Raw genomic sequence first — 25850 nt, 5'->3', positions numbered from 1 at the left:
GTTACAACTATCAATTTAATCTATTTTCTTGTTTATAACAGTAGCACTGCTATGTCACTATAATCTCATGTTCATAATACCATCTGTCCTTAATTGTTATTGAAAACTTTAAAAAATCATCTATTTTCACCCAATATTTGCTTCCAGATCATAAAAACAAACAAACCCATCCACGAGACATACTTGAGACACCGGTGCCTGACCGCCAGACGGAGCCAAAGGCATATTCGTTACATTCATTCCCTGTGTTGAGAACTGAGTCTGGGGAAGGAACTGGCTCTGGCTGGAAGGCTGCTGCATGCGAGGCCCATAGCCCATAGGCTGCAGAGGGGAAAACAATAAACACAGAGCACCAGATTGCTCCATTATGGTTATTCTAATATGGCCAGAATCCCCAACTACTCTGGTTCTGCTGAGGGGACAGTGGGGTAGGAAAGGAAGAAACAACAGACTCTCACGCAAAGATAATGGAGAATACCCTCACAGCTGACCAAGGCCTAGTCCAAAGCAACTATAGGAGCTTATACACAAACCAATTCTCTGATACACAAATGCACCCGACAAGGTACAGAAGTAACTGCTTTTGCATACTGTTTGTTAAGTGACCGTGAACTACAACTTCACAAGGTCTTTGCTCATGTCATGATACTGTAACATCACAAATATTTTTTTAAAAAAATTTTTAATGTTTTATTTTATTTTTTTTTGAGAGAGAGAGACAGCATGAGTAGGGGAGGGTCAGAGAAAGAGAAAGACACAGAATCCAAAGACAGGCTCCAGGCTCTGAGCTAGATGTCAGCACAGAGCCTGATGCGCGGCGCGAACCACGAACTGTGAGATCATGACTTGAGCTAAAGCCGGACACTCAACCAACTGAGCCACCCAGGTGTCCCTGTAACATCACAAATTTTAAGACTCCATAATCGGTTCAATTAAAATCTTACAAAAGTTGTGGCTGAACTTGGTAGCATTCATGGTCCACAAATACTTGAGGTTTGTTACATTTCTTTCTTTTCTTTTTTGGTGAAAATATGTTTATAGTAGATTTATTTATAATAGCCAACAACTGGAAACATTAAAAATGTTCATCAATAGGGGCACCTGGGTGGCTCAGTTGGTTGAGTGTCAGACTTCAGCTGAGGTCATGATCTCGCGGTTTATGGGTTCAAGCACCACATCAGGCTCTGTGCTGACTGCCAGCTCAGAGCCTGGAGCCTGCTTCGGATTCTGCGTCTCCCTCTCTCTCTGACCCTCCCCTGCTCACACTGTCTCTCCCTCTCTCAGAAAAAAATAAAAAAAATTTTTTTAAAAATAAAAAAATAAAAAAGTCCGTCAATAGAAAAGAATAAACAAATTGTGGCACACTCACAAAACTGAGTATTACTCAGCAATAAATAATGAATTACTGGGGGGCCTGAGTGGCTCAGTTGGTGAAGCGTCTAACCTCGGCTCAGGTCATATGCTTAAAGCTTTTGAGTTTGAGTCCCATGTCAGGCTCTGTGCTGACAGCTCAGAGCCTGGAGCCTGCTTTGGATTCTGCGTCTCCCTCTCTCTCTCCGCCCCTCCCCCATACATACTGTTTTTCTCTCAAAAATAAACATTAAAAAAAGAGAGAATAAATTAGTGATATGAACATCAAAACCATTATGTTGCGCCAAAAAGGTAAGGCACAATACAGTATATTTGAATGATTCCATTTGTATGAAGTTGAGAAACAGGTAAAGCGAATCCAAGTTACAGAAATCATGGTATTGATTGTCAAAGGAGATAGGAATGGAGTAGAACGGGGCATGAGGGTACTCTTTAGCAGAAATGTGCTTTATCTTGAGGACTGTTACATTTCATTTATAAAATTCCCAACAAACATAGGCCTTTGAGGAAGGAATTATGAAATACCAAAGGCCCAAACTTCATAATCTAAGAATTGTATTTATCTTTTAAACATGGCAGTATGGTGCCAAGACATTATGCTAGACCACTCCAAAATGGCTCAAGGATTGGAGGCACTAGCTAATAATGAAAGGGTAAGGACTGGGGTTAACATGGAAAGGTGGATTGCATAAGGAGCAGTGAGATACTCAGAGTCCCTCTTCTCCAATGTCTAGAACCAAGCAACCGTTCCTCCTTCACTCTTGCAAGTGATAGTTGTGTGTTTGGTGAGCATTATAAAAGAGAGAGGACTATCAAAGTGTGCAGACTACTAAACAATGAGATTCCAGGGAAAGGTGACTGGATGCTCTTATGAGTTTTTAAAAAAAATTTTTTTATGTTTATTTTTTTGAGAAAGAGCAAGCTAGGGAGGAAAAGAGACAGACACAGAATCAACTATATTGGATCCTATAATATGTATACTTTAGAAAGTTGGTTTTTCATTTAAAGTTGTAAACAGCTTTTTTTTTTTTGTAGTTGATTCATTTTTGACTCAGAGCATGAGTGGGGGAGGGGCAGAGAGAGAGAGAGAGAGAGAGAGAGAGACAGACAGACAGACACACAGAATCTGAAACCGGCTCCAGGCTCTGAGTTGTCAGCATAGATGTCCAGCCTGATGCGGGACTCGAACCCACAAATCATGGGATCATGACCTGAGCCAAAGTCGGACGCTTAACCAACTTGAGTCACCCAGGCATCCCAAGCTGTAAACAGCTTTTACGCCACCATACAAGTTCAGAAATTATTGTTTAAAGAGCATTACAATTTATAAATATACCACCATTTAACCATGAAGAACCCCTTACTGTACATTCACGATATCGCCTTTTCCCCCCCAAAACAGAGTACATAATACAAGATCCTTAACATGGATTTTCTCCAAATGATATCCTTTTGGTATCTTAGTGATGATTTCTTTAGGATAAATTTCTAAAAATAATTTATAGGTAAATGAGATATATGAAAATTAGGGATTTTAGTATTTACTGACTGCCTAATTATGGTACATGATTTAGTTTTTTCCTATTCCACTTTAAAAATATCTACCCTCAACTCTAAAACACATATATAACCATTTATTAAGTGTAAACTAAAGGCCAAATACAATAGAATTAGAGATAAACATCAAGATTAAAGGTTACTCACTTATAATTAGCTATTTAAGCAATTTTAAGTTTTGTTTACAAAGTAGAAACAGATAATAAGGATTTTTTAAATGTTAGGTAAAGGCCAAATGATTACCCAAAGATGTCAAACTTACTGGGTTGAGAGATCCAGGCTGAGCTAACTGTCCATGGTGCTGAAGAGGAGAGGTTTGCCGGGGTCCAATCGGGGGCTGGGGCATACTCATCTGGCCAAATTGATTCAAACCTGTGAGTAAGTACAAAATATTAGATCTGAATACCTTCATGGAACTGGAGAACTAAAAGCAGAATTCTTCTGATGCTGTGACATTTTATCAGGACAAATAAAGGAACCTGTTTTTAACTGTGAATGAAATGGTTCCGTTCACAGCCACAGAACTACACTGTTAATTAACATACGGTCTCTGAATAAAATTTTACAATTTAAACTAAAACCCGCCTTAGACAGTTGTTTTTACTGAAGAGAGAGAGAGAGAGAGGGCGGGTGGGCACAAGCTAGGGAGGGTCAGAGAGACAGGAAGACACAGAATCTGAAGTAGGCTCAAGGCTCTGAGCTGTCAGCACACAGCTCGACATGGAGCTTGAAACCACAGACCGTTAGATTGTGATCTGAGCTGAAGTCAGACACCTAACTAACTAAGCCATCTAGGTGCCTGGACCGGTTGTTCTCAAAGGATGCTCGATCATTTCATGTCTTTTCCACCTACCAGCCAAACTGTATTCCACACCCTTTCTTTCTCCCTGGGCTCCAAATCCAAAATATTTTCTGATTTCTCAAGTAGGACACACACTGCTAGCCTGAGGCAGGAATTAGGTTAACAAGACTAATCTTGCAGTACACCAGAGACTCTTCTAAAAAGTCACGGATGGGCACCTGGGTGGCTCAGTTGGTTGAGCATCAGACTCTTGGTTTGGCTCAGGTCATGATCTCACAGTCTGTGGGTTTGAGCACCATGCCGGATTCCACACTGACAGTGTGGAGCCTGCTTATGATTCTCTTTCAAAATAAATTTAAAAATAAAAATTAAAAAGTCATGGTGAGGGGCACCTGGTTGGATCAGCTGGTAGAGCATGGGACTCTATGATCTCAGGATCATGAATTCAAGCCCCACGATGGATGTAGGGCTTATTTAAAAAAAAAAAAAAAAAAAAAGCCATGGTAAAATACATGAAACTCGTTCACAACTTACCAGGCTGTGGAGTTATCCGAGGCATCATCTGGTTTGGCACACTGCCACGGATCATAGATGGGTCAGGGAGAGGGCCATCTAGAGTAGAATAGAGAAATGGTTAGAAAATCATCTTTAGCCAGTGGCACTTCTGTTTAAAAAAAAAAAGGCGGGGGGGCGCCTGGGTGGCTCAGTCGGTTAAGTGTCCAACTTCGGCTCAGGTCATGATCTCACGGTTTGTGGGTTTGAGCCCCACATCAGGCTCTGTGCTGACAGCAAGCTCAGAGCCTGGAGCCTGCTTCAGATTCTGGATCTCCCTCTCTCTCTGACCTCCCCTGCTCATGCTGTCTCTCTCTCTCTCCCAGAAATAAATAAAAACATTGAAAAAAAATTAAATAAAAATTAAAAATTAAAAAAGATAAAAAAAAAGAAAAAACCCACAAAATATTTTTAGTAATACCTTGAAAAATTCAGCCTGAATCTCCAAAGAATAAAGCTATAAATTTAGACAAGAACCTGAAGAAAATGTTAGTTCTGGAATATAAGAAAAGCCTCCAAACAGTTACAGTATATTCTATACTTTCCGTGTTGACATGAAAATTTAAAAAATTTAAAATTTTTAAAAAATTTAAAAAAAAGAGAAAGGCTACTATAGCATTTAATATGCTACTGTTTGACTAAGCTGGAGTTTTTGGTTGGTATCTGGGAGAATGCCTTCAACAGAAAGCCACACATTTTATTCAGTGACCAGATATGATAGTGTACCACCCCAAGAATATAGGTTTCTATGCACACAAACCCACTTTATTTATTTATTTATTTATTTCTAGGAGAGAGAGAGAGAGAGAGAGACAGCGTGAGCAGGGGAGGGTCAGAGAGAGAGGGAGTGACAGACTGAAACAGGCTCCAGGCTCTGAGCTGGCAGTCAGCACAGAGCCCGACGCAGGGCTCGAACCCACGAACCGCGAGATCGTGACCTAAGCGAAAGTCGGACGCTCAACCGACTAAGCCACCCAGGCGCCCCCACACAAACCCACTTTAAATAACTCAGGTATTCTACTGCTCTACATATTGTACATATATCTCTTAAAAGTTTTTTTTTATTTTAACATTTATTTATTCTTGTGAGAGACAGAGCATGAGCAGGGGACGGGCAGAGAGATAGACAGACAGACAGACACGGAGAATCTGAAGCAAGCTTCAGGCTCTGAGCTGTCAACATACAGCCTGACACGGGGCTCAACCTCACAAACTGTGAGATCATGACCTGAGCCAAAGTTGGACGCTTAACCGACTGAGACACCCAGGCACCGCGCATCTCTTAAATACCAAAAGTAGAAAGAACTAAACAAGACATCAAAATGTCAATACAGTTGAGCCTTGACCAACATTTGAACTTTGCAAGTCCACTTACATGTGGACTTTTTTTGGTAAATGTGTATTTCTTATGATTCTTTTCTTTACCCTATTTTTCTATAGGAACACAGTATTTAATATATATACATGCAAAATGTGTTAACTGTTCACGTTATCCCTAAGCCTTTTGGTCAATAAGTTTTTTTGGGAGTCAAAGTTTTATGTAAATTTTCAACTGGGCAGAGGTCGGCGCCGCTAACCCCTGGGTTGTTCAAGGGTCAACTATATGTAAGTTCTAGTGCATTCTTGGATTATTTGCACATCCTCTAGCATAGTACTTTGCAACTTTTCTCCACATCATTGTGCAGCTCAAATAATATTTCTACAGCATCATGGGAAAAGACAGGATGCTTGTAGTGCCAACTCTATCTACCCTGGACATGCCCTCACCCAAAGTGCTATGCACTCAAGCCTCAGACACACTTGTGACTGACTATGCTCTAAAGAGAAGCCTACGGTGTGCAGTAATAGAAATGATCACACAACTAACTGGTTTTGTGCAGTTCAAGTTAACTAAATCCATCAAGATATACCAATACTGCCCCTAATAAAGCTATAATACAAACTGAATACAGCAGAGAATTCTGAACATTTATTCATATACTCTTACTCACAGCTGTGCAAGATTTCTAAAAATTACATGTATACCCTATGTTCATAATATAAAAATTAGAGAACAGAGATAAATCTCTATACTTTTAATCCTCCACGTGTATATTCATCTATACTTTATATGAAAGCAAGATTTCCATCTAATATGCAAGGAACTTTTCCCCTGTCAATAACATGGATAAGTGTTGCAAGCTAAATGCCAGCAGAGACCAGGCAGTTAGTATCCATCAGTGGGAAAGAGCAGGCATTTTCAACAGGGCAAAGGGAGCAATGGGGATGAAGTGGGGAAAGCACAACTCTGATGACAAGTAGACATGACTGTAGCGAGAGACTGTGGTGCCACTGTGGGGAAAAGAAGGCCAAAGCTGCTAGATCCTTCCATTTTAAGGAAACCAGAAATCAAAATGTTTTTAAGTGTTTATTTATTTTGGGGGGGGGTGGACAGAGGAGTAGAGAGAGACAGGGAGAGAGAGAATCCCAATCAGGTTCCACATGGTCAGTGTGGAGCCCAATGTGGGTCTTGAACCCATGAACAGTTAGATCATGACCTGCTGAAACCAAGAGGAGGATACTTAACTGACTGAGCAGCCACCCAGGTGCCCCCTAATGCAAAATCTTTTCAAATGTGTGAAAATAATCAAATGAAAAAACAAAAACCTAATTATACTGCTTACAGCCAGTTCACTTTCATTTAAAACTACAATGCACATGATGGTTTTAGTGACTCCACAGTATACACGTGCAATAAAACCTACTGTGGGCCCAGTAGGCAGCTCTTACATTTTATCATAAGGAACATCTGATGAACATTTGAAGGGATATTTTGATGACAATATATGTATATATACAGAGACACATATAAAACTATTAATTAAAATGTTTATCATTCACATTTAAATACTCCCAAGGCAAAATACACACATAGACTGAACAGACTCCTTAAAAAACACAACACCAGGGGCACCTGAGTGGCTCAGTCGGTTAAGCGTCCGACTTCGGCTCAGGTCACAATCTCACCGTTTGTGGGTTCGAGCCCCGCGTCGGGCTCTGTGCTGACAGCTAGCTCAGAGCCTGGAGCCTGCTTCAGATTCTGTGTCTCCCTTTCTCTCTCTGACCCTCCCCTGGTCACGCTGTCTCTCTCTCTCATAAATAAATAAAAACACTTAAAAAATTAAAAAAACAAAACACACAACACCAAAAATATCCAAGTAAGCCTATCACCACCACAAGCAACCAGTATTAACAAATTAGCATTGAGACATATGGGTATCTCAGTCAGTTAAGTGTCCGACTCTTGGATTTTGGCTCAGGTCATGACCTTGTGGTTCATGAGATTAAGTCACGCACTGGGCTCAGCAACGAGTGTGGGGGCCTGCTTGGGATTCTCCCTCCCTCCCTCCGTCTACCCTCCTGCCCTCCACCCCACCCCCCGCATACACCACACTGGCACATGCTCTCTCTTTCTCTCAAAAAACAAAAAACACCCCACACAGATAATATACATACTTGTCAACTTTCTCTTAAAGTTTTTATGTTTGCAAAAAAAAAAAAATTGAGAAGTCAGCTCCTTATTCAAACTCGTTAACAATTAGGTACATCATTTTCAGACTGCACATAATATATACTGTTTATATTAATCACTTATAAACATCTTGCTAATTTTTTTTAATGTTTGTTTATTTTTGAGAGAGAGAGAGACAGAGCACGAGCTGGGGACGAGCAGAGAGAGAGGGAGACACAGAATCTGAAACAGGCTCCAGGCTCTGAGCTGTCAGCAGAGAGCCTGATGCAGGGCTCGAATCCACGGACCGCGAGATCATGACCTGAGTCGAAGTCAGACACTTAACCGACTGAGCCACTTAGGTGCCCCTATAAACATCTTTCTAAGCCAATACGGATATCTACCAGAATCACCCTTTGATTATATAATGCATGCCCTTTGCATAAAAAAAAACTTTACAGAAATGTAAAAATTGGAAAGTTCATGTCTTCCATATTCCTTCCTCTTACTCATAATCATTTTCTCATGCAAATATAGAAATGAGAAATAAATCATACTCAATAGATCACATTAAAGGAGTATAAAAACTGTGATATAATTGACATGACATTCTATTAGTTCCAAGTGTGCATGATTCGATATTTGTATATGTTACAAAAGATGACCACAGTACTTCTAGTCCATCGTCTAGTCCACATCCATTACAAGTTTTTTTTCTTGTGATGAGAACGTTTAAGATAAGCTTTTATCAAGTTTCAAAAGTCCAATACAGTGTTTTTTTAATTAAAAACATTAAATTTTGAGAGACAGAGCACAATGGGGGAGGAATGAGAGATAGATGGAGAGAGGGAGACACAGAATCTGAAGCAGACTCCAGGCTTTGAGCTGTCAGCAGAGTCCAATGCGGGGTTTGAACCCATGAACCACAACATAATGACCTGAGCCAAAGTGGGACACTTAACCGACTGAGACACCCAGGTTCCCCTATGGCATTATTAACTATAGTCACCATGCTGTATATTACACATCCTCAGGACTTCCTTATAACTGGAAGTTTGAACCTTTTGACCTCCTTTACACATTTCTTCAGCTACCCCATGCCACTAACACCCATCCTAACCCACCTCTGGCAACCACGAAACTGTTCTGTTATCTATGAGCTCATTTCTTTAAGATTCCAAATTCAAGGGAAACCATATGCTATGTCTTTTTGATTTAAAGGTCCTTACATGTCACAAATGGAAAGACTTCCTTTTTTTAATGACTGAATAGTACTTGTGGGTGTGGGTGACACACACTTTCTTCATTTATCGATGGATATCTTGACTATTGTAAATAATGCTACAGTGAACATGGGGGTGCATTTAATGCTTACCTTATTAAACTTTTTTTTTTTTTTAAATAGTTCTTATTTATTTTTGAGACAGAGAGAGACAGAACATGAGCGGGGGAGGGGCAGAGAGAGAGGGAGACACAGAATCTGAAACAGGCTCCAGGCTCTGAGCTGCCAGCACAGAACCCAACGCAGGGCTCAAACCTACAAACCATGAGATCATGACCAAAGTCAGTCACTTAACCGACTGAACCACCCAGGCACCCCTAAACTAGTTTCTTTCTTATGGTGCACTTTGGGCCTTTTAACTTAATCAAATTAATCCTTCCTTTTCTTTATGGTTTGATTTTATTTTCTGGATGTTTCATCATGCACTTTAAGACAGTGATGAGCTAGGTTTGGTTGGGTAATTCAATTCAGCCTTTTCTTTCAGGAAAACTTTCTTCTATTACTTTTTAATTACAACTTTATTTAACATATCTTAACTGTTTACAGCCGACTGGGAAGACAAAATGCCTGGGTTTCACTCTTCGTTCAGCCATTCACTGTGTGACCACAGCAAATTAGACAACCTTTCTATGCCTTAGTTCCTTACTTGTAAAATGGGGATAACAGTACCTAACATTAGATTTCTGGATCTCTCAAATCATTTTCCTATAGATCTATCATATCTCTCAACTGGATTTTTGTTAAAGATATTTGTTTATTTGAGAGGGAGACAGAGCACAAAGGGGGTAGGGTAGGGCAGAAAAGAGAGGCAGACAGAATCTGAAGCAAGCTCCAGGCTCTGAGCTGTCCACATGGAGCCCGATGTGGGACTCTAACTCACAAACCATGAGATCATCACTTGGGCTGAAGTCAGACACTTAACTGACTGAGCCACCCAGGTGCCTCTAATTTTTTTGTTTTTAATTTAAGAGCCACAACCTGTTGTGGGGCTTAAACTCATGACCCGGAGATCAAAAGTCACATGATCCATGGACTAGGCACCTCATATTTTGTACTTTTTAAATTAAGCTGTTCTTAAATTCTGATATTGTTTTGTTATTGCTAATCTGGTTTTAAGCTCAGTCAACTCTCCCAGTTCCTTTTCCATTCCCTGCTGTCTTTTTATGTTTTTTTTTGGGGGGGGGGGTGTAATTTTTTCTTTTGAAAATTTCCTTTTTCTGTAATAACTCTCTCCTGCAGTTTTAATTATCTACACAAGGACCACAGGATGAATCCCTTTATCTCTGTATAGGAAACGATCACCTCAGGGTGTGAGTGTGCTATTTGCTCAAAAGGATAAGTGGTATTATCTTAGAGGGGTTTCTCTGGCAGCCACACCTTGCCCTTCACCTTTAAGTAGAGTGCTCCAGATGGTTGGTTAAATCTGTTCAATCTTTCAACTGCCTGGGTAAAAAGGGGATGCTCTGGAGAAGCCTCAATTAAAATATTGTAGTGTATAGTGTACGGTTACTTTAGCAATGCAATACTAGGGGCACTTAGGATGTTTCTGACGTTTTCAATAGTATAAATTATGTTATTGTGAATATTTCTATGCAACTGTACAGTTAAATTTCTAGAAACAGAACTGGATTAAAGGGAAAAAATTTTTAAATTCTCACCAGCAGCATATTCCAGAGCCGTGTTATCATACAGTCATTAACACCCACTCTAACCTTTAGAGACGCCAAAAGGTCATATTGATTTTACTTGTTCTTTCATTTCCTTTTCCCATTTTTCATCTTTTCTCCCAAGTCATATACTAAGGAAACTAGATCTTTAATATTGAAAATACTTTCCTTGCGGCGCCTGGGTGGTTCAGTCGGTTAAGCGTCCGACTTCGGCTCAGGTCACGATCTCACGGTTTGTGGTTTCGAGCCCCACATCGGGCTCTGTGCTGACTGCCAGCTCAGAGCCTGGAGCCTGTTTCAGAGTCTGTATCTCCCTCTCTCTCTGACCCTCCCCTGCTCACACTGTCTGTCTCTCTCAGAAATAAATATAACATTAAAAAAAGAAAAAAAAGAAAATTTTTTCCTTGATCTGTCTATGGTATCTTCTGTTTAAGGTATCATCTGTTGTCATTTTTTCTTCTTTAAAACTTCTAGGCAGTATCCAGTTTAAAGACATTTCTTGTTTCATTTTATATTTTCTTTGATACATTTTGTGTACTACTTTTAATTTTTGGTTTAAAATTTAAAACTTTTGATTCTTCCTCTTCCCGTGAGCAGCCTGAGGTGATCTCTGAAAATGGTTCGCTATTCACTCGACCCAGAAAAACCGACAAAATCATGGAAATCAAGATGTTCAAATCTTCGTGTTCACTTTAAGAACACACATGAAACTGCCCAGGCCATCAAGGGTATGCATATCCAAAAAGCCACCAAGTATCTTAAAGATGTCACTTTGCAGAATCAATGTCTGCCGTTCCAACGCTACAACGGTGGAGTTGGTAGGTGTGCCCAGGCCAAACAGTGGGGCTGGACACAGGGTCGGTGGCCCAAAAAGAGTGAATTTTTACTGCACATGCTTAAAAATGCAGAGAGTAATGTTGAATTTAAGGGTTTAGATGGAGATTCTCTGGTCATAAGACCACATCCAGGTGAACAAAGCCCCCAAGATGTGGCATAGAACTTACAGGGCTCATGGTCAGATTAACCCATACATGAGCTCTCCCTGCCACATTGAGATGATCCTCACTGAAAAAGAGCAGAGTGTTCCTAAACCAGAAGAGGCTGCACAGAAGAAAAAGATATCCCAGAAGAGGCTGAAGAAACAAAAACTTATGGCCTGGGAGTAAATTCTGCATAAAATACATGCAAATTTTAAAAGTAAAAACAGAAAGAAAAAAAAAAAACCAAAAAAACCACAACAAAAAAAAACAAACCACTTTTGATTCTTCTTTAATTCACATATGGGATGGGGTAGGGATCTCATTTGACAAAACGCCAGATTTAGTATAAGCTGAAGGTCAACATATCCTTAGGGCTATTCAGTTCTATTAACATTTATTCCTGCCTGCACTCCCTACCACGCTGCTTCCACTCTCACGTAAGACTACAATTAATATCTGTAGACTTTAGACTTGGCTCAAATTTCACCGGACAAAAACTACCAGAAAACGAACTCCAGAAAGCTCTACTCTACCCAAATGTCTCAGGTTTGCCCACCTGTCTCTATACATTAGTTACTGTCCTGGTTTAGACCATTAGCACTGAATCAGTCACAATTCTAGTCCTGACTTTCTTGTTTCTGAACACTTATTCTCCTACATACTCAAAACACAGCTGCTTTTCCTTTGCCAGTGGGCTTCCTGTACACTCTTCCTCTGCCAAAAATGCTGTTCTTCTTCTCAATTCTTCTCCCGTTGTGGCCCAATGAGAACACTGCAGTTAACAAACGGGGCTGCTAAAGGCAAGTGGCAATCAGCAGTTCTCCACTATACTACTTCAAGGCCTGCGGGAAATGAATTTGAGCCCACTGAAAATCCTGGCACATGAGTTGGTACCTCCTCACTCAGCTGGCACTATCTACAGGTAGTCAGCTTTCCCTGACTCAAGAAATACAGAATTTTCGCTATCACAGCCTTTCTCACATCATTTAAAATAGCCTGTGTTCTTCCTCACCACTGTGTACCTAACTCATTTTACTGCTTGGAACCTCATCACGAGTCAGTGAATAAGGTAATGCATAATCATCTTGCCTATCTGGTTAATTCATTAGGTTGAGGCTGCTACACCTAGAATACTAAAACTGTCAAGATGAATTTTTAAATGCTTCTAGGAGAGCCTAGATTGTTTGGTCTTGGTCAAGCATCTGACTTTGGCTCAGGCCATGATCTTGCAGTTTATGAGTTCGAGCCCCACGTCAGACTCTGTGCTGACAGCTCAGAGCCTGGAACCTCCTCTGATTCTATGTCTCCATCTCTGTCCCTCCCTTGATCATGCTCTGTCTCTGAACTATAAACAAACAGAAATTAAATGCTTCTAGGGGCGCCTGGGTGGCTCAGTTAGTTAAGCGTCCAACTTTGGCTCAGGTCAGATCTCATGGTTTGTGGGTTTGAGCCCTGCATCAGGCTCTGTACTGACAGCTCAGAGCCTGAAGCCTGTTTCCAATTCTGTCTCCCTCTCTCTCTGCCCCTCCCCCACTTATGCTATCTCAAAAATAAACTATTAAAAAAAATTTTTAATTAAATGCTTCTAAGAAATAAATAGTTCTTAGCCTTTGAACATACTGTATCAAGAAGCAAGCGTGACAATGTTAGGTAACATGGCACTGATCGTGTGTTTAGGTTGGCAGCACCTCTGATCCTGTTCAGCACTGGCTGCCTACCACATGTAAGCTAGTATAAGCCTGTGGGCTATCATTTTCTAGGTGTTCACTAAGAGAGAACAATATCTTAGGTTCTAAAAATGATGCCAGATGATCAAAATACATTAAGCACTATGACCAGAAATCCTAAACATACTGTTTAATTACTGCTTTTACTAAGGGCTGAATTATTTTCTTTGCAGAGGCCAAAAGGGCCATTCAGAAACTCTAGAATAGTTATACCAGCTAATGCAAATTAATGACTTTGCTTAGAAAACATTTTCTCCCCGAAAGTAGCTATAACAAAGAGCACTTACTGGATGTCATCCCTGGTTGTGGCTGCCCCATATTAGGCCCTGGAGTCATAGGAACCGGCACCATGCCCGCAGCACTTGGTAGCAGGTTTTGTTTCTGTAGTCTAGTCCTTCGTTTTTCTTCTAGTTCTTTCTGGATCTTATAGATTTTCTCAGCTAGCAGGTGGTAGTATTCAGCCTTTTTGAATTTTGGAAATAAAACAGAGATAAGGAAAAAAGAAATTACTATTAGGTAACAGAAAAAATGAACAAAGAACAGATATTAGCTTCATTTACAGAGATAAGGAGAAACCCAAAGGGGGGGAAAATCTATTTTACTTTTTAAAGTTTTTATTTTAATTCCAGTTAGTGAACATACAGTGTTATATTAGTTTCAGGCATACAACACAGTGATCCAATACTTCATACGTCACCTGGTGCTTATCACCAGTGAATACCTTAGTCCTCAACAAATATTCCCCCCACTTCTTTCTTCTGATAAGCACCATAAAAATCTACTTTCTTAAATCATCCCAAATGTGAGCTCATGTTTGGAATCTTCACATGAAAAGCAGCTTTACTGTGAAGCTACATAGTAAAGTATCACTTCTGAAAGTAGGTTAACAAAATATGTACTGGCAATTTATGGCACATGGAAAGAATATGCAACATTGTGGAAAAGTGCCAATTTAGAGAAGTTCAACCGATATAGAGAAAATGGAATACTACTTGAGATGAACAGAGTAAGCAGCTGATTCACCATCTTCTAGTGAAAATAGCACAGAGCTGGTAACAGCTCAACCACTTTTAAAGTTGACAGAAGGACAACGCAGATAAAGTGGCACGCGAGTACACTGGATTATTAAGAGGAAAAACGTAAGATTCTTGATGACATATGCTTGAAGAAAATTGCTTTGTTATCTTGACTGTGCAGTGAGACTAAGGACAGCTGAAGGGTATCCTCTAAAGTACAGTATTGTCTGTACATGTTATGAAAAGGAACAAACAACTAGAATAGGTCTATTTCTGACTTTATGTAGAAAAATAGACACTCACTCGATTATTTGCAGATTCATACATGTCTCCTTCCACTTTCCGGGCGTATGCAACCAAGTTTTCCATCCGTCTGTCTTTTAAAGCAGCAGGATCCGGAGTAGGAAATATGGCTTGAACACTAGGAACAGAAAATTCTACCACTATTATATCATGTAAACTTTTCATTCTTGTTATAGAAATGTCTAGCACTTTAAACTGTTTCCTGGTTAGTATCTCCTCATTTTTATGCAATGTACACATTAAGTGAAACAAAAAATGGTGGGATGTGCTCAAATATTAAATGACACAGACCGAAATGGTCTCTGCAGTAACCAAAGGGTCTCCCCAATCAGAACATAAAAAATGACACCGTAATAATAATCCCCTTGGGTTCTTGTCATGCCAACATAGGAGCAAAAAATTATATGGTGGAATTTGCATAAAGAAAGTGAGGAAACCTGACCTTTGTCATTATATCATGACAACTAGGCAAGTAGAACTGCCTTCAGATCCTTCTACTCTCAGTGTATTCAGCTTAATAAAATAAAACCCAATAATCACTACAAAATCTTACAAGGAGGTCTCATTCACTTGTGTAGGACTTGAAAAAAACCAGATGGGGAAGAAATAAATGGAAATTTAGAAGAATATTTTGAGTTGGTAAAAAATTCTCAGGCATATAAAGTCAAGTCAGATGATGAATCCCAAATAATCTATTGTCTGTTATGAGAGCAGCTGCTAAACAATTTGAGTATTACAAGGTAAGTTTGTTTTGCTTATTCCTTTTGAATTCATTTTATTAAAATCTTAGTGCTTTCTCATCAAATTCCGCTTCTAGTGGCATCATTTTTGAATTCCTAAATCAAAGTCGACTATAATTGGTATGCTAATGTAACATAAAAAGAAGTTTAGATAAAAAATAGACCACACAGTTCTAAGCCAATAAAATATATGGATGGAATGAAAAGAGACCTTTCTATTAAGTGGAGGAAAAATGAAAAAAAGCTTTCCCTGAGGAAAAAGATGCTGGATGTCGCTCAAAGTGCAAGCTCTGTAATGGGCAAGGTCCAAGCTCTATTTTTTATAATACTGGACACATTACATTTTACTGCTCTCTATCCCTTCCCCTTTTCACCGGACAAGACCTCTTTATAAAAAAGTTGGTAAGGCTGAATGGCTGGCATCTACCAACTCTACAACAAACAATGCAGAGGTATCTCACCAACTACTGACATGCACATCTAGAGGGCCAGAAGACCACAGAGCAGCCACTCTACCAGGTTAAACTTGTCAACATCATAAAAGCTTTAATAGGGATAAAAGAAAAGTGTTGCCACCATCATATTCTAAAGAGCTGAGACCTGGCTTTCCTTTTAAAATTTGACTTTTGCAAAGGCAGTGACACTAAAATGAGTAATTTTTATCTAATATATTGAAAACTGTCACTAGGTAAAATAGTTCACACACTGTTAAAGCTGAAATACTCCTACAAACGATGGTGGAAACGCTGAGAAGCAGAACAGGAAGCAAGTCAGTCACAGGAGTAGAAGCATTAGCAGCAACAGCCAGACTACAGAAAAATCAATACTCCTCCTCCTGCGGTTAAGTGCCTGGCAGACTGGAAGCAGCTGACATGGTAACTCTTTATGAATAAGACATGCCTATAATCTTACAGTTTGTGAACAAGATGATTTCGAAGATCCTGAGTAATATCTTCATGCCATTGTTTCCGAATTCCAGTATTAGATGGTTGAGCTGTTGTTGGTATAGGACCCAGGGAGGCCACACTGGCATTTTCACTCATCATTGGGCTTTAAAAAGATATTGTGAAATAGGTTTAGTGAAGAAGGCAGGAGAAAAAAGATCTCATTTAAAGTATAGCTGACAGTGATTACTACAATGGGTCCAACATACTACGACAAATCTTGTTACATAAAGAAATCCTGGGGAAATTGTGTGTGTGTGTACTTGTGTGAGGCAGAGTTAACCCACAACACTTCATCATGTGGAGGTGGGATGAAGTCGTGGGTTTAGAAGACTTAAGTGTTATGTTGTAAGGCTAAACTTATTTTGACACAGCTTATTCCTGAGAATCACTAGGTAATGGATTAATTCATACCACTGGGGATAGAGCAAATTCATTTTTTAACCAGCTGCATAGTTGCAACTTCTTACTATATTCGGGGAAGGTGTAGGTTACTCCAGATAATTGACACAATTTCAAGTAAGATTGTAGAAAGCCAAAAGTATGGATTCCATACTTTTGGGCACTACTTGTCTTTGTCCATCAAGGATGGCTTCAAATCAAGGGGAAAAAAACTCAGAAAAGGAATTTGAACAGGAGTATGAAACATGACACAGGGCACACACCAAGAAAAAAAAACTTACTTTTGAGAATTTATGGCTGAATGCAACATTGAGTCAGAAAGAAGATTCGAGGTTTGAACCCCTACACCTCCATTTACTCCCATAGGACTAGCACCTAGGACAAGATAAGAACTTATCACAAGAACTGTTTATCCTTTCAAAGACCCAAAACCCAGAAGCAGTAAGGACAAGACTTAGAAATTGGAGTAATAAATAAAATAAAATAATCACCATGAACAAAGAGACAAATGACAACCCAAGGGGGAAACAGTAGGGCTGTATGGCAAATGCTGACAACAACAACAAAACTCACATACACTCTTTGACTTAGTATCTCCAACTGTGAGAGATTCTGTCTCATAGGTGTACTACTCATACGTGTATGGACACACATACAGTGATGTTAAATGGAGCAAAAACTAAAACCACAACCGTTTAAGTAACTATATACGCACACATCCTTTCTTAAGCACAGCTTATATGAGGACACTAGGAACTTATGTGCAATGATCCCCAAAGAGGGGACTCAAAGGCTATGTATTGGTAAAACATTTTGAATACTCCTTCAAACTGCCCTAAATAGTTCTATGTGCATATATTACCTCTTCGATTAGTAAGTTTAATGAATAGTCCATTTCTTTAAAAACAAAAAACAACAGCAATATTCAAACTAAACCAGATTTTTGGGTGGTTAAAAAAATCTGTTAAAATACACAATTCTATTAATATGCCTCTCAAGGTATTTTAGCTAAAAACAAGGAAACAAACAAAACTTCCCACTAAAATGCCAACAACTGGCTAGATCTATAAACAACATTTAAAGGAAAAAAATGCTATTGGCTTTCCTTCATCAGGTTTCCTAAATACTTAGGCAGAAATTTGCTTCTGACAGTATCAGCTAGCTCTGAAATGTAATTACTGGAAGTGGTCTTTTAAAACAGAATTGTACTGTTCCTAATTCTGTATTTGTCAATGTAAACAGTTGTGTGTAAAAATACTCCTTTTTAGAGACATTATATACCTGTAACATTGATTTGCTTTACTGATGGCAACAGTATGAAGAGGTAAAAGAAAAAGTGATTACATTCTACACCAATTTTCTTATCTCACTGCCAATTCTGATGGTATATGAAAACAGCAAAGCACTCTCTGTGAAGTCTCCAGGTCCATTTAATATGTGGCATTGACTCTAAGAAATGGCCCAACTTGAAAAGGAATACCCTTACACAGGTAAGTATTTAAGATCCTAAGAGGGAGTATTCACTTGAGTACCAAAATTACAGAAGTCAGAAAATATTGGCACTACCAGAGAATAAATCAGAAAGAAAAAAAAGAATCCTAACACCTAAAACTCATCAAGAATATATTTTTTGGGGTACCTGGAAGGCTCAGGTTGGTTAAGTGTCTCCAACTCTAGATTTTGGCTCAGGTCATGATCTCATGGTTCATGAGTTCAAGCCGCGCGAGCCCGGGGATCTGTGCTGAAGACACACAGACTGCTTGGGATTTTCTCCCTGTCCTTCCCCTCTACTCTGAAAATAAACAAGCAAACTTAGGGGGGGAAAATGTGTTTTTTGTTTTCTAAGCCCTAGGAGGAATCTCAAATAAAACCTTTAAAGAGTACGTGAACTCAGTCAGTATTAGATTAACAATGTGGTCAAATACAGTCAAGAAAGTATTATAGTAAAAAAAAAAAAAAAAAAAAAAAAAAAGAAAAAAGAAACAAAACAAAACAAAACAAAACACTCTAGGGCTCCAGAAAGGATTCTCTCTTCTGGCTACAGAATCTCTATAATCTGATATATGTTAACAGATCCTGCAGTTCTGTCTACTTATTTGCTTACTTGCCCATCCATACTAGAGATGTCTCAAAGTAAAGGCCATACCACTTTCCTATTTTTCCCCCCAGCATATGGCATATCTAAATGAATGCTATTTCTCATTTATTCAAATGTCTGCATCAATCAAAGGTACCTCACATTTATAACTGAGAATGTTCCAGCATTACAGCTAGGTCTGCCACAATGGGAGTTCTATCTGTACTCCCAAGCTGTTATTGTGAATGTCTTCGTATGCTTACAGGCATTAGTATAAACGTTTGCTTAGGGTATTTCATCCTACCGAGTACTCCACACCTCAGGTAAAGATGGTATGACACAGACCCATAAACATAAATACTACTTTTTCTAAAAATCCAACAGCCTGGGAAAACAAACTAGCACTTATATCTACCAAACAGGTAAGATCTAAGACTTTCAGAAGAGAGTAAAAAACAAAACCCAGGAGTTCTTGACAGTAATAGGTCCAGAATTTCCATAACATAGCTGAAAGTTAGCTAACCAATAAATGTGAAGGTCAGTAATAAAACAATAGGCCAGTTAAAGGCAAATAAAATATTCTAAAACATTTTTATGCTGAAATTATTAAAGCCTAATCACATACACACAACCATACATGGCATATTCATCCCACTAATGTTTAATCTGGATCTAATTATAAGGAACAATCAGACTAATTCAAATTACAGGACAATCTACAGTGTTCATCAAAAGTCAATGTGTGGTGAACAAAGAGAAGGGAGATGACTTCTAGATTAAAAGAGACAAAAGGCATGTAACAAACTAAATGGAAAAGCCCTGAATGACTTCGGGGGACAACTGGAGAAATTAAATTATAGACTGTACATTAGATGACATTATTAGCAAATATTAAATTGTATAGGCACGGTAACAGCACTGTGCTTATGGGGAAGAATGTCCTTCTTATTCTTAGGAAATGCATACTGAAATAGTAGTCAAGTGTCAGGATATCTCAAGCACACAAAGAAATAAAACAAATGTTGAAAATAAATAAATTTAGGTAAAAGGTATGTATAAGGTCTCTACTTGGACTATTACAACTTTTAGGTAGGTTTGAAAACTCCAAATTAAAATTTAGGAGAAAAAAATGTATCCATATGGGAGTAAACATCAAAATACTACCTTTACCCTAAATCTGCAAGGATTATAAAGAAGAATCTAGAGTACTTATTTTTTATTTATTTTTGAGAGAGAGAGCAAGCACAAGCAGAGGAGGGGCAGAGAGAGAGGGAGACACAGAATTCCAAGCAGGCTGTCAGGCTCTGTGCTGACAGCGTGGGGCTAGAATCCAAGAGCGCATAATAAGATCATGACCTGAGCTGAAGTGGGATGCTCAACTGAGCCACTCAGGTGCCCGAACCTAGAGTATTTTAAATCACTGTAAAGGATGATGCAAAAGAAAGCTTTTTAAAAATTTTAATATANCTCGCTCTCCTAGAAATAAAAAAAAAAATTAAAAAAAACTTTTTTTCAATTTATTTTAGAGAGGATGGGGAACGAGTGAGCTAGTGAGCAAGAAAGAGCACACTAGCATGTGCATGGGGGAGAAGGGCAGTGTGGAGCCCAATGCAGGGCTTGATCCCACGATTGTGGGATCATCATGACCTGAACCAAAATCAAGAGTTGAATGTTCAACCAACTGAGCCATGTAGGCACCCCACAAAAATTGTTTTTATGTCCCAAATTTCCTGAGGTTTCCCCTGGGTTTCTAATTATATATCCAATCTGCCTTCTTGATAGGGTCCCCAACAATACTTTAGTATTAAAATAATATGGGTGAGGGTGCCTGGGTAACTTAGTTGGTTAAGCATCTGACTCTTGGTTTCAGCTCAGGTCATCATCTCACAATTTCCTGGGTTCAGGCTCTGCACTGGGCTCTGCGCTGGCAGCATGGAGCCTGCTTGGGATTCTCTCTGCCCCTTCCCAACTCACGCTGTCTCTGGTTCTCTCAAAAATAAATACATACGGGCACTTGGGTGGGTTGGTTAAGCCAGCTCAGGTCTTGATCTCATGGTTCATGGGCTGGAGCCCGATGCAGGGCTCTACATTAATGGTGTGGAGCCTGGAACTTGCTTTGGACTCTGTCTCCCTTTCTCTCTGCCTCTCCCTTGCTTGTGCTCTCTCTCAAAAAAAAACTTAAAAAAGAAATACATAAATTAAAAAAAATACATATGGGTGAGACCTGACAGCACTAACCACTTGGGAGTCCTATCTTAAAAAAACAAAAGAAAAACATTTTAGGTTGCTGAGTAAATGGAAACATACCCAAGTAAATTGCTTTTGTTTATAAATGCAATAAAAATCTTACACTATTAGGGAACACAACATAGTCCCGTTTGTGGCTACAGTCTACCACATCAGTTCTGAACCTAAAATATCCTAAAGTAAAGACCGTTAGTGGAAGAAAACAGAAGTGAAGAGCTTGGTTTAGTGATTTCAAAATCAGGAGATATCAAAAAAGTAAGAAAATACAGTTAACGCTTATTTGAGTACTGAACTGTGTATTTCTTTACTCTTTCTGATAATATGGCACTAGGCTAAGGCCAAGATACAACTCCAGAGTCATATTTCTGATCATCACCAACATTTTTATATTCCTAAGTAAAATCAATGATAAAAGCTCTAATAATGATAGAAGCCTTAAAGGATCACTTTAAAGACCCAACACAACAGTCTACAGTAATAACCTTTAGTCCAAACATCACTCAGAAGTATAAAGTTTTGGTTAAACTAATAAATTTCTTAAGATTTTGGTGTGAAGTGAAAAAGCAGTCCCAAGTTCATAATATGCAATAAAATACTTTCCTAAAACTCAAAGACTGCTGAGAAAACTACATGCCTTAGTCATGGTGACTCCATTTTGATATTCACTTCTTTTATTATCTAAGTTTTAGGGAACTCAAAAAAAAATATGAAAATAGAGGGCACCCCTTTCAACATAAACACGCAAGACTAATTATTTTTAAAAGGGCTTTTGTATATGGGGCACCTGGGTGGCTTAATAGGTTAAGTGTCCGATTCTTGGTTTCAGCTCAGGTCATGATCTCACAATGAGTTAGTTCAAGCCCTGTCTCAGGCTCCGTGCTGACAGTGCTTGGGATTCTTGTTTCCTCTATTTCTCTGCCTCTACCCCACTCATGGGCACACGTGTGCACGCAAGCGGCTCTCTCTCTCTCAAAAATAAATTAAAGAAAAACAAAACACAAAAAATTAAAGGGCTTTTGTATGAAAGAAAAAACACTTCATATGTAAGCCTTTGCCTATCTGGGTTGAGCCTGATGAATAGAAACCATGAGTCTGTAACATGCCAAAAAGAATGTATTCATATTAGTTTTTAAGATGGGATTGAATACAAAAGAAATAAATGAGGTATTCTACAAGTTTTGGTTCACAATGATTATCACTAAAAAGGCACCATTGATTGAATTAACAAGAAACAAATGGAAACTTGATCAATCTTTAATCCTAAAATAAAGGTGCTAAAAAAAAAGGGAAAAAGAAATCTCAAGAAACTAACTTTTAAATAATTTTGTGGCTGTAAACAAATGTATATACACAGATGATACAAAGGAGACAACAAGAACAAAACTAGGAATTAAAACAGAAGTTTTGAAAAAGTAACAGGAAATAACCAATTACAAAAATGAAAATCCAGGCCAGGCAGGAGTAGACAATTACACTGGGTCAAGGTCCTAGAACTCAAGGAAGATTTTGGGTAACACTCTGGAAAACATGGAAAGAGAAAAGAAAATAAGCAATCTTAAGTAGAAAAAGGTGAAGGGGGGAATGGCGTTCTCAGTTCTTGATTTCTGAGCCCTTTTCATGTACCTGAATACAAAAGAGTTTGAAAACCAGCCTGAAAGGGTAAGATCAGCTCTTCATCCTAGTTTCTGGTCTGGTTTTTAATGATCCCCTCACTCCATAATTATTTAACAAGTTAGCACTGTTTGTCAAGAATCTATATACATTTAAGTTAAAAACAACAGAAATCAACAAGATTACATTTTTCTAAGAGTAGCAAGCCCAATTTTGTTTCCTCATTTAGAATCAAACAATAATGGGCAGAAACTAAAGGCTATTGCAAATATTACCTGAAGGATGATAATGGACTTCATATGAAAAGATATGATGTATCATTCAGAACCAGACTGTTTTCTACAAAGTTATGGAAGAACTAACCAGCTGGCTCTGGTATAATCTCATCAGATTATGATGAGACCTTTGCACTACAATCAATCTTTAAAAAATTAGTGAAAGAAATTAATCATGTAACCAAAAAAATAATAAAAAAATAAAAAAAATAAACCATTAAGAGATGGGGAGAAATACACACACACACACATACACACACAGACTAAAATAAACCAAGGAGATAATTCTGCACATCACATGGCATGTATACACATAACCGACATCACATCTTTCACAAGGGGAGACATAAACTTACTCATGTTGCTCATGGGCCGCATGCCTTGGGGAGACTGGCCAGACTGCTGAGTCTGCTGGTTCTTTGCTTGTACCTGGGGCTGCGTCGGCATCTGATTTACCTGATAGGGCAGCCCAAGAGCAGCATAGGCCCTTTCTATAGAGCTGGGATCAATCTGACTGACAGTGCTGAGGCTGGGGGCAGACTGTTGCCCCACCCCTAGAGAGCTAGTATTTCCAAGTCCAACTGGTGCTCCAGTCAGAATTGCTAGAGGAGACAAAAGAAATGGGATTACAACATTAAAGATCTGAGAAAAATAGGACTAACCTATCTGCATGAATTCAGAAGATACAAAATTACTGTTATGTGATTATGAAACATGTCAGTACATGCATCTTGTTTCCCACTATTTCCCTGAAAAAATGTCTAGATGCAGAACTGAATGGTCAAAGGGTCAATATCACCGGCATGAAAGGCTTTTGATCCAGAGTGACCAAAGCCTTTCTACAGGTTGTTATCAGTGTTCCCACCAACAGTGTATGAATGGCTCAGAACCAGACAAATGCCAATACCAGGTAGCATTTCTGCTCAAGTGATGAGAGAGAAACAGCACCTTATTTAATTTTTTAATAGTGAATGTCCTCCCTCTACTGAACTATTTCCTTCTCCCAATTTTCTACTGGGCTATTTATGATTTCTTAATTTATGGCACTTAATTCATTCTTAACATGCTGCCCATATGTTTCCAAATCTGTCATTCAACCCTAAGTGCTCAATATTTTGTTTCTAGAAAGGAGGTGTGGTAGCTGCACTTAGATCTTTCCACTTTTGTCTTTCTCTCAGAAAAGCTCACCATCCTAGGCTTCTAAAAATAATTCCAAACTTTCCCCCTTTCTCTTTAAATAATTTCAAAGTATCTAAATATTTAGACCACAGGTAATAAAACAGTAACTTACCCAATGTCACAGCAATGATCTTTTAAGTTTTCATGAATATAAAAATAGAGCATTAATTCCCCATTTTTATACAGAATAACTATTAAAAAGTTTTTGGATCTTACTTTAGGTAATAAGCAGTTCAATCCTAACCTCATTAATATGAAGTTAATGGGAGTGGAAACAACCTAGGATGACAGCACAGGACAGTCACAGGGACTTCACATAACCAAGAAGCATGTAGTCAAAATCCCACCAAACTGCACTGGTGAGAGTCTTCAGAGTATTTTTGATAAAAGCTTTAAAAGATTTAATCTCTTACACTGTTGATTTCTTTTATCTCCAGCATTTTTAAGAGGGAGACACACAGGACAGTCATGCCTTGTACAATTCTTCCAGTGTGAAATGATTTGTCGAGAAGATGCACAGTGTGCCACTAAAAGAAAAAAACAACGGTTTTTCAAATGCAGCTTATACTTTTTATGTCAGTATCAGCTAACTTGTCGATCACTTAACAAATGCTACAAATGTTCACTCATTTCATCTTCGAATATCCCTATAGGGTAGCCATTAGCACTCACATTTTATAATAAAGTCAGGGCACACAAAATGGGATTCAAACTTAAGCAATCTGCCTCCAAAGCCCATATTTTTCACCGAGACATGCAATGTACTTTATAAAAACAAATTTCTAATGACTTCATCCATATATAAATTGTAGTAAGTTGGGTAACATTGTTTTAGTGTTTGCCTATATGACAGCAAATCCTCAGTAATATTTAAACTGTGCTACACTGGGGCAAAGTCAGTAAGGATCATCACAAAAGGAAAATCCTTTAAAATTTCTACCATATCCCTACATAATCACAAAATGATACTGAATTTTATCACATCTTAATCTGGAGTAAGACGTTATTGGTAAAGAAGTCTCAAAACAGAGTAGTAGTTCACATTCTCGCTCTTCTCTCGGACTGTAAACATTAATTGCTGAGCAGAAAAAACTCTCTGGGTCCCTCACCTTGGCAGGACTTGCCCGACTGGCAGTGTGTCATGTGGTTTAGGACGTTCTTCATCGTGCGACAGTGGGGAAGGTTGCACTGCCTCACCTCCCCATTAGCCTGCTCCCGGCGCTGGCACTTGTGGGCGTGCAACAGGAGAACGAGCTGCTGCTGGATGAGCTTGCGCTTCTCCGGATCAGCTGTGTGTGCTCCAGAACCCATCCCTTGGGCTACCGGAGTCACAAGTCCTGGCTGCTGGACCTGTGGGGCCTGCTGCTGACCCTACAGGAGACAACAACAAAGGTATATGTAACGTTAGGTGTCGCGGTGTGCTCTTTAGGAAACACAGACCTGGACAATTTCAATTAAAACCTTCAAGGACATCTCCCATGTGCCACAGGCGATTCCAAGGTAGATAAACAATGGTCCTACCATCAAGAAATTCAATAAGAAAAAAAAAAAGAGAGATCTGTTCATCTGAAAAGAAGGGTTTTTTTCTATTCCTAAGAAAAGCAAATGATTTCTTGTACCAGGTTTAT

At 38.9% G+C, this 25850-nt stretch overlaps 1 protein-coding gene across 1 annotated transcript in view; it reads right to left on the bottom strand.

The window, feature by feature from the left end:
• EP300 (EP300 lysine acetyltransferase) overlaps positions 1-25850 on the bottom strand; it is a 79960-nt gene that overhangs the window by 25913 nt on the left and 28197 nt on the right. The window contains 10 exon segments of the mRNA XM_077757884.1: positions 184-321; positions 3191-3300; positions 4265-4342; positions 13716-13890; positions 14748-14865; positions 16400-16537; positions 17115-17208; positions 23400-23645; positions 24636-24749; positions 25332-25593. Coding sequence (XP_077614010.1) covers positions 184-321; positions 3191-3300; positions 4265-4342; positions 13716-13890; positions 14748-14865; positions 16400-16537; positions 17115-17208; positions 23400-23645; positions 24636-24749; positions 25332-25593 — 1473 coding nt within the window.

The sequence above is a fragment of the Crocuta crocuta genome, unplaced genomic scaffold, assembly GCF_008692635.1.
Source record: "Crocuta crocuta isolate KB4526 unplaced genomic scaffold, BGI_CrCroc_1.0 scaffold143, whole genome shotgun sequence".
Classification (NCBI taxonomy): domain Eukaryota; kingdom Metazoa; phylum Chordata; class Mammalia; order Carnivora; family Hyaenidae; genus Crocuta; species Crocuta crocuta.
Note: the sequence above shows the minus strand (reverse complement) of the source record. Positions and strands in the feature narration are given on the sequence as shown.